Genomic DNA, 16,786 nt, shown 5'->3' on the forward strand with positions numbered 1-16,786 from the left:
GGGCTAAAATTCCTCCAAGCCGGTGTGCAGGACTGATCAACAGTTACCGGAAACGTTTAGTTGCAGCTATTGCACAAGGGGGTCACACCAGATACTGAAAGCAAAGGTTCACATACTATTTTCCTCCATAAATAAATGACCAAGTATAATATTTTTGTCTCATTTGTTTAACTGGGTTCTCTTTATCTACTTTTAGGACTTGTGTGAAAATCTGATGCTTTAGGTCATTTATGCAGAAATATAGAAAATTCAAAGGGTTTACAAACTTTCAAGTACCACTAGTCATTGAAAGGTTGTGGTTTAAAAAGAGGGTTTTTTTGGGGGGCAGGGGGGCCTCATGAGAAAGCTCATGTCAAAGGTGCCTTGTAGATGTGTATACAGTAATCTAGACAGATTATACACAGCATGTTTTGATGCCAAATCTAACACAAACTGATAAATTTCAGTTGTTTTTTTCCCTTACTCGTACGTTTAAATGTCTTCATTTTTAACTTTCAGTAAGGTCGCTGTGGCAGCGGGGGCGTGGTCAAGCGCTGGTCTGTGACAGGAGGGCGGAGTCAGGGAAGGTAAGTCCAGAATCACTACACCTGAGAGCAATTAACCTGTGTTTGTGTGTCTTCCCAGTGACCGCGCCCTACTTAAGGATGGAGAGCGAGAGCAGAGGAGCTCTCTCCCGAACCAGACGACTGATGTGTGTGCGCGTGTGTGAGTGTTGAAATAAGCTGAAAAGCTGAATAAAAAGAGTTTTGTGAACTCAGTTCTGGCCTGCCGTCTTCTGTGCTCCGCCCATACATAAGAACTGCCACAGTGGTGCCAAAACCCGGGATCTGGAGCACAGAACGCTGAACCGCCCCATGGAGTCTTCCCCGTTCGCCGACCTGGGTCCACGCCCTCGCCACGGCCCAGCAAAGCCAGCACCAGGCGCTCGTCACGCTCCGTAAGGAGCAGGAGCAGCGCTTTGAGGCCCTGGTGTTGGCCCAGCAAGAGGACCGACAGGCGTTCCGGCACCTCCTCGCGTCGGCGGGGACAATCGACGCTTCCACCGCAGGCCCGTCCCCCCCTCACCCTGACAAAGATGGGCCCGCAGGATGACCCCGAGGCTTTCATCACGCTCTTTGAGCAAGTCGCGGAGACCTCGGGGTGGCCGATGGATCAGCACGCGGCGCGCCTCCTCCCCCTGCTAACGGGGGAGGCGCAGCTGGCCGCGCTACAGCTCCCCACCAACTGCCGGCTGGCCTACGCGGACCTTCGCCGGGCCATCCTCCAGCGTGTGGGGCGCACCGCCGAACAGCAACGCCAGCGCTTCCGCGCTCGGAGGAAGTTGGCCGCCCGTTCGCGTTTGGCCAGCAACTCCGGGACGCCTGCTGGCGGTGGCTGAGGGCCAACAACCGCAACGCTGAGGAGATTGTCGATCAGGTGGTGCTGGAGCAGTTCATCGCGCGCTTGCCCACATGAACCGCGAAGTGGGTCCAGTGCCACCGCCTGGTGTCGCTGGATCAGGCCATCGAGCTGGCGGAGGACCATTTGGCAGCTGTTCCGGCGGAAGGACAGCAGACAGTCTTCTCTCTCTCCCCCTCCTTCTGTGTCCCATCCTCGCCCCATTCCCCCACCGCGGAGGCGGGGGCCGGCACCACCCCAGCTGGCTCGCCGCACCCACGGTGCCCTCCCGTTTCGCCCTTCTGTGTCTGTCTCTCCCCCCCTCAGGTGAGTGAGCCCCAGAACACCGGTGCAGAGAGGAAGCCCGGGCTGGTTTGCTGGCGCTGCGGGGAACCGGGCCACCTCCAACAGCAATGCACGGCAAGGGAGGTGGGCGCGGTGGTTCGGATCCCCGACGCACCAGAAGCCGCCCTCAATCGGGCCGGAGCGTATCACATACCGGTGAGTATCCAAGGGGATACATATCAGGCGTTGGTGGATTCTGGTTGTAATCAGACCTCAATTCACCAAAGCCTAGTGCAACACGAGGCATTGGGGGTGCACAGGGGGTGAAGGTGTTGTGTGTGCACGGGGATGTTCACAGCTACCCTTTGGTGTCAGTCCACATTTTTTTCCCCGAGGGGAAAAATTTATAGTGAAGGTGGCGGTTAATCCTCGCCTTACCCACTCTAATTTTGGGGACTGATTGGCCGGGATTTCGGGGTTTAATGACACGCTTAGTAGAGAGTGGGTCCTGCCATTTAACAGGGGGAGGTCCCAGTGTCGCTTTGGCGGGAGCAGCTGTCACAGAGCCGTCTACGTCATCTCTGCGTCAGAGTGAGGAGCCGCTGGCCCCTCCTCTCTCTATTGGGGAATCCCTCGCAGATTTCCCATTAGAGCAGTTGCGAGACGAGACTCTGCGACATGCATTTGACCAAGTGAAAGTAATTGATAGTCAAACGCTCCAGCCGAACACCACCCCGTCCTTCCCCTACTTCGCGATTATGAAGGATAGGTTATACCGAGTGACGCAGGACACTCAAACTAAAGAGCGAGTCACGCAGCTTTTAATTCCAAAGAGCCGCCGGGAATTGGTATTCCAGGCGGCTCACTTTAATCCCATGGCTGGACACCTAGGGCAGGATAAGACACTAGTCCGAATAATGGCCCGATTCTATTGGCCGGGGATTCGCGGTGATGTCTGTAGGTGGTGTACGGCGTGCCGCAAATGCCAGTTAGTGAATCCAGTGGCCATTCCAAAAGCGCCTTTGCGCCCTCTTCCATTAATCAAGACCCCGTTTGAAAGAGTTGGGATGGATCTCGTCGGGCCATTAGATCGGTTAGCACAAGGGTACCGCTTTATATTAGTTCTGGTGGACTATGCAACGCGATACCCGGCAGCAGTGCCTCTGCGCAATATCTCAGCACGCAGTATTGTGGAGGCGCTCTTCCACGTTATCTCCCGAGTTGGAATCCCGAAAGAGATTCTGACTGATCAAGGCACCACGTTTGTGTCACGGACACTGCGCGAACTGTATGGGTTATTGGGGATTAAGCTGATCCGCACCAGCGTGTATCACCCACAAACGGACGGTTTAGTGGAATGGTTCAATCGCACCCTTAAGAATATAATTTAAAAATTCGTAAGTGAGGACGCACGTAATTGGGATAAGTGGCTCGAACCCTTGCTGTTCTCAGTGCGAGAGGTCCCCCAAGCCTCCCCGGGGTTCTCCCCGTTCGAATTATTATATGGGCGTAAGCCGCGCGGCATTCTAGATGTGCTGCGGGAAAATTGGGAGGAGGGACCTTCACAAAGCAAAAATGAAATTCAATACGTTATGGACCTGCGCGCAAAACTCCACACCCTCACCCACCTAACCCAGGAGAATTTGCGGCAGGCCCAAGAACGGCAAGCCCGCCTGTACAAGGGTACGCGCCTTAAGGAGTTCACACCGGGAGATAAGGTACTCGTACTGTTGCCCACGTCGAGCTCCAAATTGATTGCCAAGTGGCAAGGACCCTTTGAGGTCACACGGCGAGTCGGGGACGTCGACTATGAGGTGAGGTGAACGGACAGGGGTGGAGCGCTACACATTTACCACCTCAATCTGCTTAAACTCTGGAATGAGGAGGTCCCCGTGGCATTGGTGTCGGTGGTTCTGGAGAAGGCGGAGCTGGGGCCGGAGGTTCAAAAAGGGGCATTGGCATCACGTACCTCTCCGGTCCCCTGTGGAGACCACCTCTCCCCGACCCAACTCAGGGAGGTCGCCCAGTTGCAGACCGAGTTTTCGGATGTGTTCTTGCCCCTGCCCGGTCGCACTAACCTCACAGAGCACCACATAGAGACGTCCCCGGGGGTGGTTGTGCGTAGCCGCCCTTACAGGCTACCCGAACATACACACAAAAAAAAAAAAAAAAAAAAGTGGTTCTGGAAGAACTTCAGACCATGCTGGAAATGGGCATCATCGAGTAGTCCCACAGTGACTGGAGCAGCCCGGTGGTCTTGGTACCCAAGGCCGACGGGTCGGTCCGGTTCTGTGTGGACTATAGAAAAGTCAACGCGGTGTCTAAATTCGACGCGTACCCAATGCCTCGTATTGAGGAGTTGCTTGATTGACTCAGCACTGCTCGCTTTTATTTGACACTGGATTTGACAAAGGGATATTGGCAGATCCCCTTGACTCCACTATCCCGAGAAAAAAAAACGGCCTTTTCCACACCGTTTGGTTTACACCAATTCGTCACACTTCCGTTTGGGCTGTTTGGGGCACCCGCTACGTTTCAGTGGCTGATGGACAGGGTCCTCCGCCCCCACGCCACCTATGCGGCCGCCTACCTCGACGACATCATATATAGTAATGACTGGCCGAGGCACCTTGAACACCCAAGGGCCATCCTTAGGTCGCTGAGGCGAGCGGGTCTCACAGCCAACCCGAAGAAGTGTGCGATTGGGCGAGTGGAAGTACGGTATCTGGGCTTCCACTTGGGCAACAGGCAGGTGCATCCCCAAATTAACAAGACCGCAGCAATTGCGGCCTGCCCGAGGCCCAAGACCAAAAAAGGGGGTGAGACAGTTCCTGGGGCTGGCTGGCTATTATCGTAGGTTTATACCTAATTATTCAGACGTCACCAGCCCGCTGACTGATCTCACTAAAAAGGGGGCACCAGATCCGGTCCAGTGGACGGAGCAATGCCAGCAGGCTTTTTCTGAGGTAAAGGCTGCACTGTGTGGGGGGCCACTTTTACACTCCCCTGACTTTTCTCTCCCCTTTATGTTGCAGACCGATGCATTGGACAGAGGGCTGGGGGCAGTTTGGTCCCAGGAGGTGGAGGGGGAGGACCGCCCTGTCCTGTACATCAGCAGGAAGCTGTTGGTGTGTGAGGGGCACTACAGCACCATAGAGAAAGAGTGTCTGGCCATCAAGTGGGCGGTCCTTGCCCTCCGGTATTACCTGCTGGGGCGCCCTTTCACCGTCTGTTCAGACCACACGCCCCTCCAGTGGCTCCACCACATGAAGGATGCCAACGCGCGGATCACCCGTTGGTATCTGGCACTCCAACCCTTTAATTTCAAGGTGGTCCACAGGCCGGGGGCACAGACGGTCATGGCGGACTTCCTCTCCTATCGGGGGGGGGGGGGGAGTCGGCTGCAGGCCGGACGGCCGCCTGGCCTGAGTCGGGCGGTAGGGGCATGTGGCAGTGGGGGCATGGTCAAGCGCCGGTCTGTGACAGGAGGGCGGAGTCAGGGAAGGTAAGTGGCAGAATCACTACACCTGAGAGCAATTAACCTGTGTTTGTGTGTCTTCCCAGTGACCACGCCCTACTTAAGGAGGGCGCACGAGAGCAGAGGGGCTCTCTCCTGAACCAGATGGCTGATGTGTGCACGCGCGCGTGAGTGAGAGAGAGTGTTTAAATAAGCTGAAAAGCTGAATAAAAAGTTTTGTGAACTCAGTTCTGGCCTGCCGTCTTCAGCGCTCCACCCATACATAGGAACTGCCACAGTCGCCTTTCCACATGTTGACAGTTCCCTGAGGACTTAACGAACTGTCTGTGGCATGCTTTGGTCAAAATACCACAAGGATAAAAAGCACCACGGCTCCCTTCTCACCCCGTCTAAACAGCCCTGTTCAAAATGGACAGTTTGAGTTCCTGTTCTATGACATGATCATGAATCACTGCTCTTCCCACCCTGCTCTTCTGCCAGCCAATCAGGTAGCAAGTTTCCTCATGAATATTCATTCACGAAGACAGTTCTTGAGCCACAAGTGGAGATAATCAGATGAAGGGGCGGCATAATTCCAAGGAGCTCCACTTGTGACATCGAAAGGGGAGCCAAATCTGAACAGCTTGGTGAAGCATGTTTTCTGAAATAGGCAGCACAAAAGAACCTGACTGGGTTGTCTCATTTGTGAAGTGGTATGCACTCCAGATACCCAAATGTATGTGTACAAGCACTTTTAAAAAAATATATATACATTTCACGTTCTCTTTAAAGTTTGAGATATTTCAAATTGTGCCCAAGGTCATTGTACGCATCATCCAGGCAAAATACTGAATCGAAGATATTATCTGAGAAGGGGTGCAGACTCAGTGTGTGGCAGAAGGCAGAATCCTGGCTGTAATTCTGATGACTCAGATTCAACAGAGACTCCCAGCACAAGATCCCAATCTGTTATAATACAGAGGAGCTTTAAAATTTAATGGGCCTAAGTGCACGCACACACCCATCTCAGAGCTCATTGATAGGGGAAGGTACTGCTTTACACTTTCAGAAAATGGAGCAGGAAAGGATGGAGAAGCGTCCTTCACCTCTCGGCCTGACCCCAAACATTCACGTCTGATTCTGGAGCAGCAGATTGGCCGATGGAGCAGAAAGGATGCAGAAAATAATGGAGCACCGGCCACATTAATGAGACACTTGTGTACTCCGCTCAATGTCCTGGGCCGCATTTGTAAAACTGTGTCATGTGCCAATATTAAGAATTCATAGTCGGATAATTGCCCATCCTTTCATCCTAGTTTTACAATATTATGATAATGTTATGCCTTTCAGACTTGCATAGCACAGTCATCCATCCGAATGGCCATTTTATCCAAAATAAGGCCTGGAATGAAGCAGTATTTTGGCTTCCTTTTAAATGGAACACATTTAATCTCAGGAGCACAAACACTGCCCAAACATGCTCCCTACCTAGACAGCCTCCTCCTAAAAGGAACAATACTGTGCAAGTGTTGCAGTATATTGTGTAACGGATTATAAATTATATGAACATCTGATGTGATTGAAAGGTACTATAGAAATATACTGCATGACTTAACACTAAGGAGTGTGTAATTTACTCAAAGCTACAGGATAAGCATCTTCAACTTATCTGCATCGGCCCTTTACACCAACTACAAATTTCAGGACAGACAAACGTGCCTTGTTTGATCATTTACATTTTGGTAAGAGTAGTTGGTTGTGGAAGCTGTTCATAAAAGTAATGTGGTATTTGTGAAAACCCAGTTTGTGTAAACTTTACTTACAACAAGGCTTACTAATGAGAAATCACTGTAAATGGGCTTTGAATCACATACTTGGCATAAGCTACTTGGTGCGAGCTTTATCATTTTATAGAGTTTGGTTGCATCATTAAATGTCAATCAACGGTCAATAAAACACATTGTGATTTGAGGTTTACTGGCATTTATCAACATCCATCCATGCGAGTATGAAGCAAAACCTCTGGAGAGAGTTTTAGTGCAGTTTGACCCATGAACACATTTACGCAACGTTATAAACCAGGCCGTGTGTGTGTGTGTCTGTATTGGATTCTTTTTCTCCCCAAACTGCTCAAATTGGATTACTCAGGAAACAACGTCTGTGACAGTATTAATCATATTGTGTCAGGGGAAAGTTGGATCTCACTGGGAAATTACTCCATCAAGGTAAAATTTAGATCCTGTGCTTAAAACCTGTCCCAATTAGCAAATAGAAAACATCTCTGACTTGGTTATGAACAATATCCATCTGCATGGTCCTCCATATGCTGCCTCTTTACGTAATAAGGCATAATGCCACATGCCTCACAACCAGGCAAGGTTATTTAACACTGCTTGTTTGTGTGTGGCTGAAAAGAAAGAACAGAAGAGTGCCAACATGAAAATCTGGCTCCATGTACTACCTATACCAGAATGATTAGAAATCAGTATCACTGTGCCACAGAGTTGTGCTGTGTAATTTTGCTGGTTGTTAAAGGTCTTTTACAAAAAAAAAAGGGAGGGGAGAAAGTGTTAACAACCTGTATCTGTGCGCATCACTTTTGCTTTAACATCTCACCAGAACTCGGGGAATCCGTGCAGAAACAGCATGAGTGGCTTTCCTCGCTCACCCGCAGCTACATAGTGAAATCTGAGGCCGGACTCCTGGAACCACAAAAACAACCGATCACATTTGAATTAACGAAGTTCATGCCATGCCCTCCATCTGAGAGGCTAATGTCAAACTCATTCCCTTACACACGCTACCCATTTTAGAGAGCTGTAAAGACTGTTATAGAGTCTTTTACACCAGCTTCAGAAATGATCAATACAATATGTCTTATTGACTTCCAGGGGAATATTTAGGCGTTCGTTGACTGTACTGTTGATCCCAAGCAACCCGAATGGGGATTTGCTGACTTTGGTGTTTTCTACTATTAGCAAAATGTTTTACAACACCATAATTCAGCACGTGTGTGTGTGAAAGACAGATTTAATCTGCTTTTGAATGGCATATTCATAGGCCATTTGTCTAAATTTGACATCCTGTATTTCAGCAGGTGGAGAGTAAGCAATGTGAACTTAATGACAATTTACATTTAAAATAAATTATATATACACTGTATATATTTGAACCTTCCAGAAGTCCAGATAGCTTGATCTTGATGCACTGCGAGACTTGTTTATCTGCATAATTAGCCTAATTAATAATCTACCTGCCAAGTTCACCTGCCTTTAATTTAGAATCTCATTCGGATCTCAGAGAGGTCAGTTAATATGCTTTTAAATACAAAGATTGATGTATTGTTCCTCATTTAATTACCATTCTGAACCTTTTTGTTATGCATACATCAAGTGATTAAACTGGCTTAAAAAGTAATCATTAAAACCATCAGGTGGTGACGCAAAAACCTGACCAATCGTATAGACAACTAGATTCCCAAGATTAGCCATTCTCCGGAAATTGTTAAATTATAAAACCTAAAAGCTGCAAATCAGCCATTTCAGGCCTAACTGGGGAATTCAACTCATCAGTTTTAGTGAGTATGACTGTAGAAACATTTCCAAACAATGTTCATATGTAAACATGAGCTGTCCTGCCTTCAGCAGCACACAGCAGGAGCATTACAGAAACATGAGTGGAAACATGGTGATCCACAACTTTGCTAAAGGGCCTGGAGGGCCACAGCACCTGTGCAGAGATCAGGGGCTCCCTTTTCGAACACAAGTTATGAAAGATTTAAGTTTGAGTATATGCTGGAAAATTTGCTCCTAGTATTTGTCCGGAAGGTTTCCTCAAAAGAAGCCCCTATGACAGTGGTGACTCAGTGGTTAAGACTCTGGGTTACTAATCAGGGGTGGGTTTCCCAAAAGCCTCTTAACACTAAGAGCATCTTAACTAGGAGAGTATTCATTATGCTGCTCGCTTTACCATTTAACGATTATCTTTGTGCTCTGATGCTTTTGGGAAACTCAGGCCAGAAGGTCAGGCATTCAAGCCCCAGCACTGCCAAGCTTCTGCTGTCAGGTCCTTGAGCAAGGGCCTTAGCCCTCTCCACTTAACTACTCCTCATTCTCGTAGTCGGCGTGACGTCACGAACACATGACAACAGGCGCCATATTTGACTAGGTGAAAACATGTTTTACCCAACTTTGTTAGTGGTCAGTGTTCTAGTAAGATTTTGATAGTTTTAGCTTAATATACTCGTAGAATGTCCTACCAGTATCAAGATAGTTTAGCTGCTGAGGATCTAGCTCGTTATAAATTGAAAATCAGTGTTGTTGGACTGGAGTTATGCCCGTACAAGCAAGGGTGGGACAGGTGTCAAAACAATGGTGACTTATGGGTTTTTGCAGACAGAGTTATATTATGAAGCGTCAGCAAGTTTTCAGAATGTTTATTGTGGCAAATTCACCTATTACTGCTCATTTGTCGGCAATTAACTCATACAATAACAGAGCTGTTACTATCACTAAAAACTCATGTCTATTATAAATTATTTTCTTCACTTACCATTGATGAAATGACGACCACATACATATGTATAGTTAGATTTGGGTTCCCATAACTTTCCATAGTTAACAGATCCATCAGCTCTCACTTCACACCTGTTTACAGCCCTCAACCATTTTTCTCTCCTTTTACCCGATGATGGTATCATATGAAACTTTAAACCTTCATTTTTTATTGAATTGGCTGTACAGCCTGCTACACAACACCCTTTAGGCATGCTAATAGCATAAAAAAACCTCAAATTTGAACTAAATTGCTACAATACACAAGGCTTCTCCCTCCCTTTCACCTAAACCAATATGGCGGCTGGGTTGTCATGGAAGTCACATGACCAGTGACCCAGATGTCCGACTTCGAGAATAGTCCCAAGATCTTGGCTGAAGTCTCGGGGTGACCGGGCTTTTTCAGTTATCGCCCCGAGGTTCGGGAATGAGCTTCCTCTCCACATCAAGTCTTCGTTCTCCATCAAGGGTTTTAAAACATGACTCAGGACCTATTTTTTCCTCCCCTGCCCCTTGTGTTCGGGGTGGTGGTAATAGACATTTTAATACTCTTTTTGCACCATTGTGCTCATTGTATGCCTTTTGTACAGCACTTTGGCTCAACACCTGTTTTAAACGTGCTTTATAAACAAATTTGCCTCGACTTGGCTGACCTTGTGCTCTGACCCAAACTTCCTAACAAGCTGGGATATGCAAAGAAAAGATCACGGTGCTGTAATGTATATGCAACAGATAAAGGCTTGGCTTTCTCAGTTCAAATCCTGGGAACACACACCTTGTTCAAGTTCTCGGAGCCATCACAGGGGCAGAATAGCACTGCTGTCTCACAGCTGCAGGATCCCTGAGCTTAAATTACTGCACATTCTCCCCGTGTCCATGTGGGCTTCCTCCGACTTCTTAAAAACGTTGGTAGGCAGCTTGATTAAGTTAAATCATCTCTAGGTGAATGGATGGACTGGTAGTGTATTCCCACATCACACTCAGTTTTCCTGGGACAGGCTCCAGATCCACTAAAACCCTGACCAGAATAAAGCAGTTAATGAAAAGAAATTGATTGAAATGTTCTACTACAGCTGGTGCAAAAAAAAAAAAAAAAAAAGAGCTTGACACTGGACAGAGGAGACGGATCCATCCATCCATCATCTGTAACCACTTTATCCTGTTCTACAGGGTCACAGGCAAGCTGGAGCCTGTCTCAGCTGACTTGGGTGAGAGGCGGGGTACACCCTGGACAAATCACCAGGTCATCACAGGGCTGACACACAGACAAAACCATTCACACTCACATTCACACCTACGGTCAATTTAGAGTCACCAGTTAACCTAACCTGCATGTCTTTGGACTGTGGGGGAAACTGGGCCACCCGGAGGAAACCCACACAGACACATGCAAACTCCACACAGAAATGCCCTCGCCAGCCACTGGGATCGAACCCAGAACCTTCCTGCTGTGAGGAAGGCAACAGTGCTAACCACTACACCACTGAGGAGATGGATCCATCCATCCATCATCTGTCGCCACTTTATCCTGTTCTACAGGGTCACAGGCAAGCTGAAGCCTATCCCAGCTGACTACGGGTGAAAGGCGGGGTACACCCTGGACAAATTGCCAGATCATCGCAGGGCTGACACACAGAAACACATTCACACCTACGGTCAATTTAGAGTCACCAGTTAACCTAACCTGCATGTCTTTGGACTGTGGGGGAAACCAGAGGAAACCCACACAGACACATGCAAACTCCACACAGAAAGGCCCTCGCCGGCCACTGGGCTCGAACCCAGGACCTTCTTGCTGTGAGGAAGGCAACAATGCTAACCACTACACCACTGAGGAGATGGATCCATCCATCATCTGTAGCCACTTTATCCTGTTCTACAGGGTCACAGGCAAGCTGGACCCTATCCCAGCTGACTACGGGTGAGACATGGGGTACACCCTGGACAAGTCGCCAGATCATCGCAGGGCTGACACACAGAGACAAACACTCACATTCACACCTATGGTCAATTTAGAGCCACCAGTTAACCTAACCTGCATGTCCTTGGACTGTGCGGGAAACCAGAGGAAACCCACACAGACACGCAAACTCCACACAGAAAGGCCCTTGCCGGCCACTGGGCTCGAACCCAGGACCTTCTTGCTGTGAGGAAGGCAACAGTGCTAACCACTACATCACTGAGGAGATGGCTCATGTGTGGTAAATGAAAGGAAGAGCAGTAAATCCACAGGACTGGAACTGAATTATTACTAAACAGAGGCTTGACATGTGGAGGTAGGTGTGTGTGTGTTGTGTGATGCTGCTCAGACACCATCCGTCTCACCTAAAGGACACAATACCCAGGCTGTCACGCCCTTAACCTGGCCCTGCTTTAGTGCTCCCTTTTTCTTTCTAACACATCCATACCATCCCATACCATCCCTCCCCTCCCTCCCGAAGTGTTTCTGATGGAGTTAAATCTACAGCGAAGAAGAAGAAGAAGAAGAAGAAACTAAAGGTCCGTGTTGTGTTTCCTGTCGCGTGCCCTGAAAATCCCGCGCGCTCACCTTGATTCTGACGTAACAGTGCGTTCCCAAGGACGTGTCGTTGAGGCAGGGCGGCGGGGTCTCGCGCACAGTCCACCGGAAGGTCGCGGTTGGCCGCATGAGTATGTTCCAGCAGAGGCGGAGCAGCGCCAGGAGCGCGCACAGGCCGGAGCAGCTGTAGATGAGTCCCCAGTAACCCGCGACGCGGAGCTTCACCGCGAGCCGCACCGACAGCAGCAGCACGCGGCCGAAGAGCCTCGCCATCTTCTCATCCCGCGGCCACTCTGCTGCTGCTGCTGCTGCTCCGAGTGCTTTAGGGTTCCGCACCGGACAGCAGCCTACATGGTGCTGCACCTCGCAGCGTGTCAGCAGGACGCGCGCACGAGCTGAGCCTTTTAAACACGATCGGATCTTTTAGGTGAATCAGAAGAATCGATTCCTGCCCATGAACGAGTCGGAATATTTTTCGACGCAGGAAGCTCTAAGGTCCAGCTCCCACTGTCCCACCGGTTACAGTTCAAAATTTTGAATAGAATTTACCCAACCAAAGAATTTTTTAAGAAGAAATTTAAATTTGAAACTGGTAAATGTGTGTTTTGTGAAACAGAGGAGGAGGATTTGGAACATCTTTTTTTTCTATGTGATTTAATACAAAGATTTTGGATTGATTTTCAGGCTTGGCTACAGTCTAGGGGGATTCAGTTTGCCCCTTTATCCATTAAAGAAATTAAATTTGGAGTGTTTTTAAATAATAACAAAATTGAATATGGTATTAATAATTTACTACTTTTAGGTAAACACTTTATTCACAAATGTCGTTTTTTTTAAAACTAAACCTTATGTTACACACTGGAAGAATGACCTCTTTGCCAAATCTTTAAAGTTAGTTGAAAATAAGGATGTTGGTTATTTTATATCCTTTTTGGATGACTTTGATTTACTCGATTAACATACGGTATGTAAAGATAGTTAAGTAGCCCCTTTCTTGTTCATACTTTTTACTTTATTGCTATGTGTGTTTTACTACTTTGATGTTTTTTGGATCTGTATATATATGGTGCTCTATTTGTTTGTATTTTGAATGTTTTTGGAAATTTAAAAAAAAAAAAAACTGTCCCACCGGTTAATTCACCAGCTCCCTCCCACTGTCTGACATTTTATGGGCGAGATGATACACTACCGTTCAAAAGTTTGGGGTCACCCAGACAATTTTGTGTTTTCCATGAAAAGTCACACTTTTATTTCCCACCATAAGTTGTAAAATGAATAGAAAAAAATATAGTCAAGACATTTTTCTGGCCATTTTGAGCATTTAATCGACCCCACAAATGTGATGCTCCAGAAAGTCAATCTGCTCAAAGGAAGGTCAGTTTTATAGCTTCTCTAAAGAGCTCAACTGTTTTCAGCTGTGCTAACATGATTGTACAAGGGTTTTCTAATCATCCATTAGCCTTCTGAGGCAATGAGCAAACACATTGTACCATTATGCTGCGTTCATGTGCTATGGGAAGATGATATTTTCCAGTTGGGAAGTGGTATTTACCAGTGTGTTGTGTTCACCTGCTTTTGTTGTTGTTGACAAATTAAAGATGGTGGACCAGATTCAGAATCAGGCCTGTTATTTGGCTAAAACAATTATAGATTGCCTTGTTCATCAGCTGCAGCAGGAATATGAGTTATCAAAAGGTAAATAATGCTGAATATTTCCTGATCATGACAAGTAGAGATTTTCTTAACACATTGAATGCCACGCAGTTTTTGGAAATTTGGCTGTAGCCACAATGAGAGTAGCCAGTATCTAGATCATTGTTGGCGTTCTTTGGACAGCCACAGAATATTTTGTATTCGGCTATAATATACATATTATAATAATATAATATACATTACATGACTCGTTTAAAAGGTGAGAGTCATCTTTCCGTAGGTGAAAACCACTTCTTTCTTGGTTCATAAGCTAGTCTTGTACCGCTCGCCGCCATGTTGAAAAGGTTAAAGTTCATCTCATCTCGGCAACTCGTGTATCAAAATTTTCTACGAGTTGCCCAGTGGAAAATACCACAAGAGGGGGCGTTCATGTGTGCTTTCCATGTCGGCGTTTGGTATTTACCATAATTCCCATAGCACATGAACGCAGCATTAGAACACTGGAGTGAGAGTTGCTGAAAATGGGCCTCTATACACCTATGGAGATATTGCACCAAAAACCAGACATTTGCAGCTAGAATAGTCATTTACCACATTAGCAATGTATAGAGTGGATTTCTGATTAGTTTAAAGTGATCTTCATTGAAAAGAACAATGCTTTTCTTTCAAAAATAAGGACATTTCAAAGTGACCCCAAACTTTTGAACGGTAGTGTATACTCTGGCCTAGCTTCACCACTATAATATTTTAAAGGTCAAAGTGGGGACTATGTACATATAATAGTTCACACAGCACTTTATTAGGAACACTATAGTGGTAGTATTGGACAGGGCCTCCTTCTGCTCTCAGCTTCTGCTCTAGTGTTCTGCCTGATGGCAGGTCCAGGTTTCTAGGGCGAAAAGAATTACACGAGTGGTTTCCTGTTGCCTTCTACTGGATTATTTATAGAGGTTTTTATGGTTTTATTGTGGCGGCACGGTGGTGTAGTGGTTAGCGCTGTCGCCTCACAGCAAGAAGGTCCGGGTTCGAGCCCCGTGGCCGGCGAGGGCCTTTCTGTGTGGAGTTTGCATGTTCTCTGCATGGGTTTCCTCCGGGTGCTCCGGTTTCCCCCACAGTCCAAAGACATGCAGGTTAGGTTAACTGGTGACTCTAAATTGACCGTAGATGTGAGTGTGAATGGTTGTCTGTGTCTATGTGTCAGCCCTGTGATGACCTGGCGACTTGTCCAGGCTGTACCCCGCCTTTCGCCCGTAGTCAGCTGGGATAGGCTCCAGCTTGCCTGCGACCCTGTAGAACAGGATAAAGCGGCTAGAGATAATGAGATGAGATGATTTTATTGATACCATTCACCCCTTGGGCGATTTGGAGTCATTGAATTGAATTGAATTGAATTGACAACCAATGTAGATACATTAAAAAAGTAGTTTTTTTTCCTGCCATGGAAGTGCACTTGTATACCAAGGAGGAAGCAATTTGCATTACAGCCGTGAATGAGGATTCAAAATTCTTTCGGGCGCTCTCATTTTCTGTTAGAATTTGGTAAAGAAAAAAATAAATATGTTATTTACCAGCTGGGAGGTCCGTATGGTGAAATACCGTGACCAAGGTCTTGAAAGTATTGAGCGAGGCCCTCTGGGCCGAGGTCAGTATTCAAGGCCGAGGTCACAGTATTTCACCATACGGACTGACCTTAAGCTGGTAAATAATATATTAATTTTTTTCTTTACCAAATTGCCGCCATATATATGTGTGTGTGTGTGTGTGTGTGTGTGTGTGGCAGTGGGGGCGTGGCCAAGCAGCAGTTTGTGAATGGAGGGCGGGGTCGGGGAAGGTAAGTGGCTAAGTCATTCCACCTGCTGTCAATTAATGTGTGTGTTTGTTATAGGGAGGGAGCATAAAAGGAGAGAAAGAGCAGAGAAAGGCAGCTCTCTCCCCAACCACAATGCATGTGTGAAGGAAGCAAGCAAGCAGAAAAGCCAGAAAGCTGAAAAGCCAGAATAAAGTATTTGTGTAAAACATCAACTCTCGCCTGCCGTGCTTCTGTGCTCCACCCACATCAGGAAGTGTTACAATATATATACCCATACACATACATTTTTTTTACATATATCTATAATTAATAATATTAATCAATGAATTGGTAATTTTAATTAAAATTAAATGTAATTCAAATGTAATGCATCTCTAATGGTGAGACAGTATTCAAAAAGAAGCCACAGGCTTATACTTTTGTACTGTTTCAGATTATATTCAAGACATAAGATTAGTTGCAACTACAGAAAAAATATAAGGAAAGATGCCGAAAATAAGTAATCCTCAGTTAACTGAGTAACGATAGTTAATGAAACTGTAAACAGTAAAACAACAATTTCAATAACATTTCACACTTTAAATACAAACTTCCTAAGATTTTGCTAAACCGAGTAAATATTGCTTCAAGGTTTTTTTTAATTTAATGATGGTTGACTCAGATTTAAGTTCCTTCGGGAGGGAATTCCATAATTTAGGCCCATTAGCAGCAATAGTAAGTTTGTAGCTATTAGTTCTGCAAAGCTTAACTCTGTAATCACTTGAGTATCTAGTAGCATATTGATGAATTTGAAAATTTTTACAAAAAATACTTTTAAATGTTTCTGGTATAGTATTAAAATAAACAGAGTGCATGACTAGTCCTACTTGTAAAGAGTGAATATTATTCAAATTTAGCAAATTATATCTATAAAATAAAGGGCCAGTATATGCTTCGTAGGAGGATTTAGTGATAACTCGTACGACACGCTTTTGCAGAACAATCAGTCTACTGAAGTTTGTTTTATAAGTAGATCCCCATACTATATTGCCATAATACAATTAAGAGTAGACTAATGAATAATAAAGTTTAAACATGATGATTGTGACAAGTAAAATTTGGATTTTTAAATTATTCCTATAGTCATCAGTTAC

General features: G+C 46.3%; 1 protein-coding gene across 1 annotated transcript in view; it reads right to left on the bottom strand.

Moving 5' to 3' along the window:
- The window catches only part of ephx4 (epoxide hydrolase 4), a 33,402-nt gene extending 20,823 nt beyond the window's left edge, over positions 1-12,579 (bottom strand). The window contains exons 1-2 of the mRNA XM_060919722.1: positions 12,221-12,579; positions 7,736-7,821 (exon numbers count right to left, since the gene is read on the bottom strand). Of these exons, the coding sequence (XP_060775705.1) occupies positions 7,736-7,821; positions 12,221-12,463 (329 nt within the window). The 5' untranslated portion in view covers positions 12,464-12,579. The remainder of the gene's footprint in view (positions 1-7,735; positions 7,822-12,220) is intronic.
- Between the last annotated feature and the right edge of the window lie 4,207 nt (positions 12,580-16,786).

Source organism: Neoarius graeffei, chromosome 4 (assembly GCF_027579695.1).
Source record: "Neoarius graeffei isolate fNeoGra1 chromosome 4, fNeoGra1.pri, whole genome shotgun sequence".
NCBI classification, from domain to species: Eukaryota; Metazoa; Chordata; class Actinopteri; order Siluriformes; family Ariidae; genus Neoarius; species Neoarius graeffei.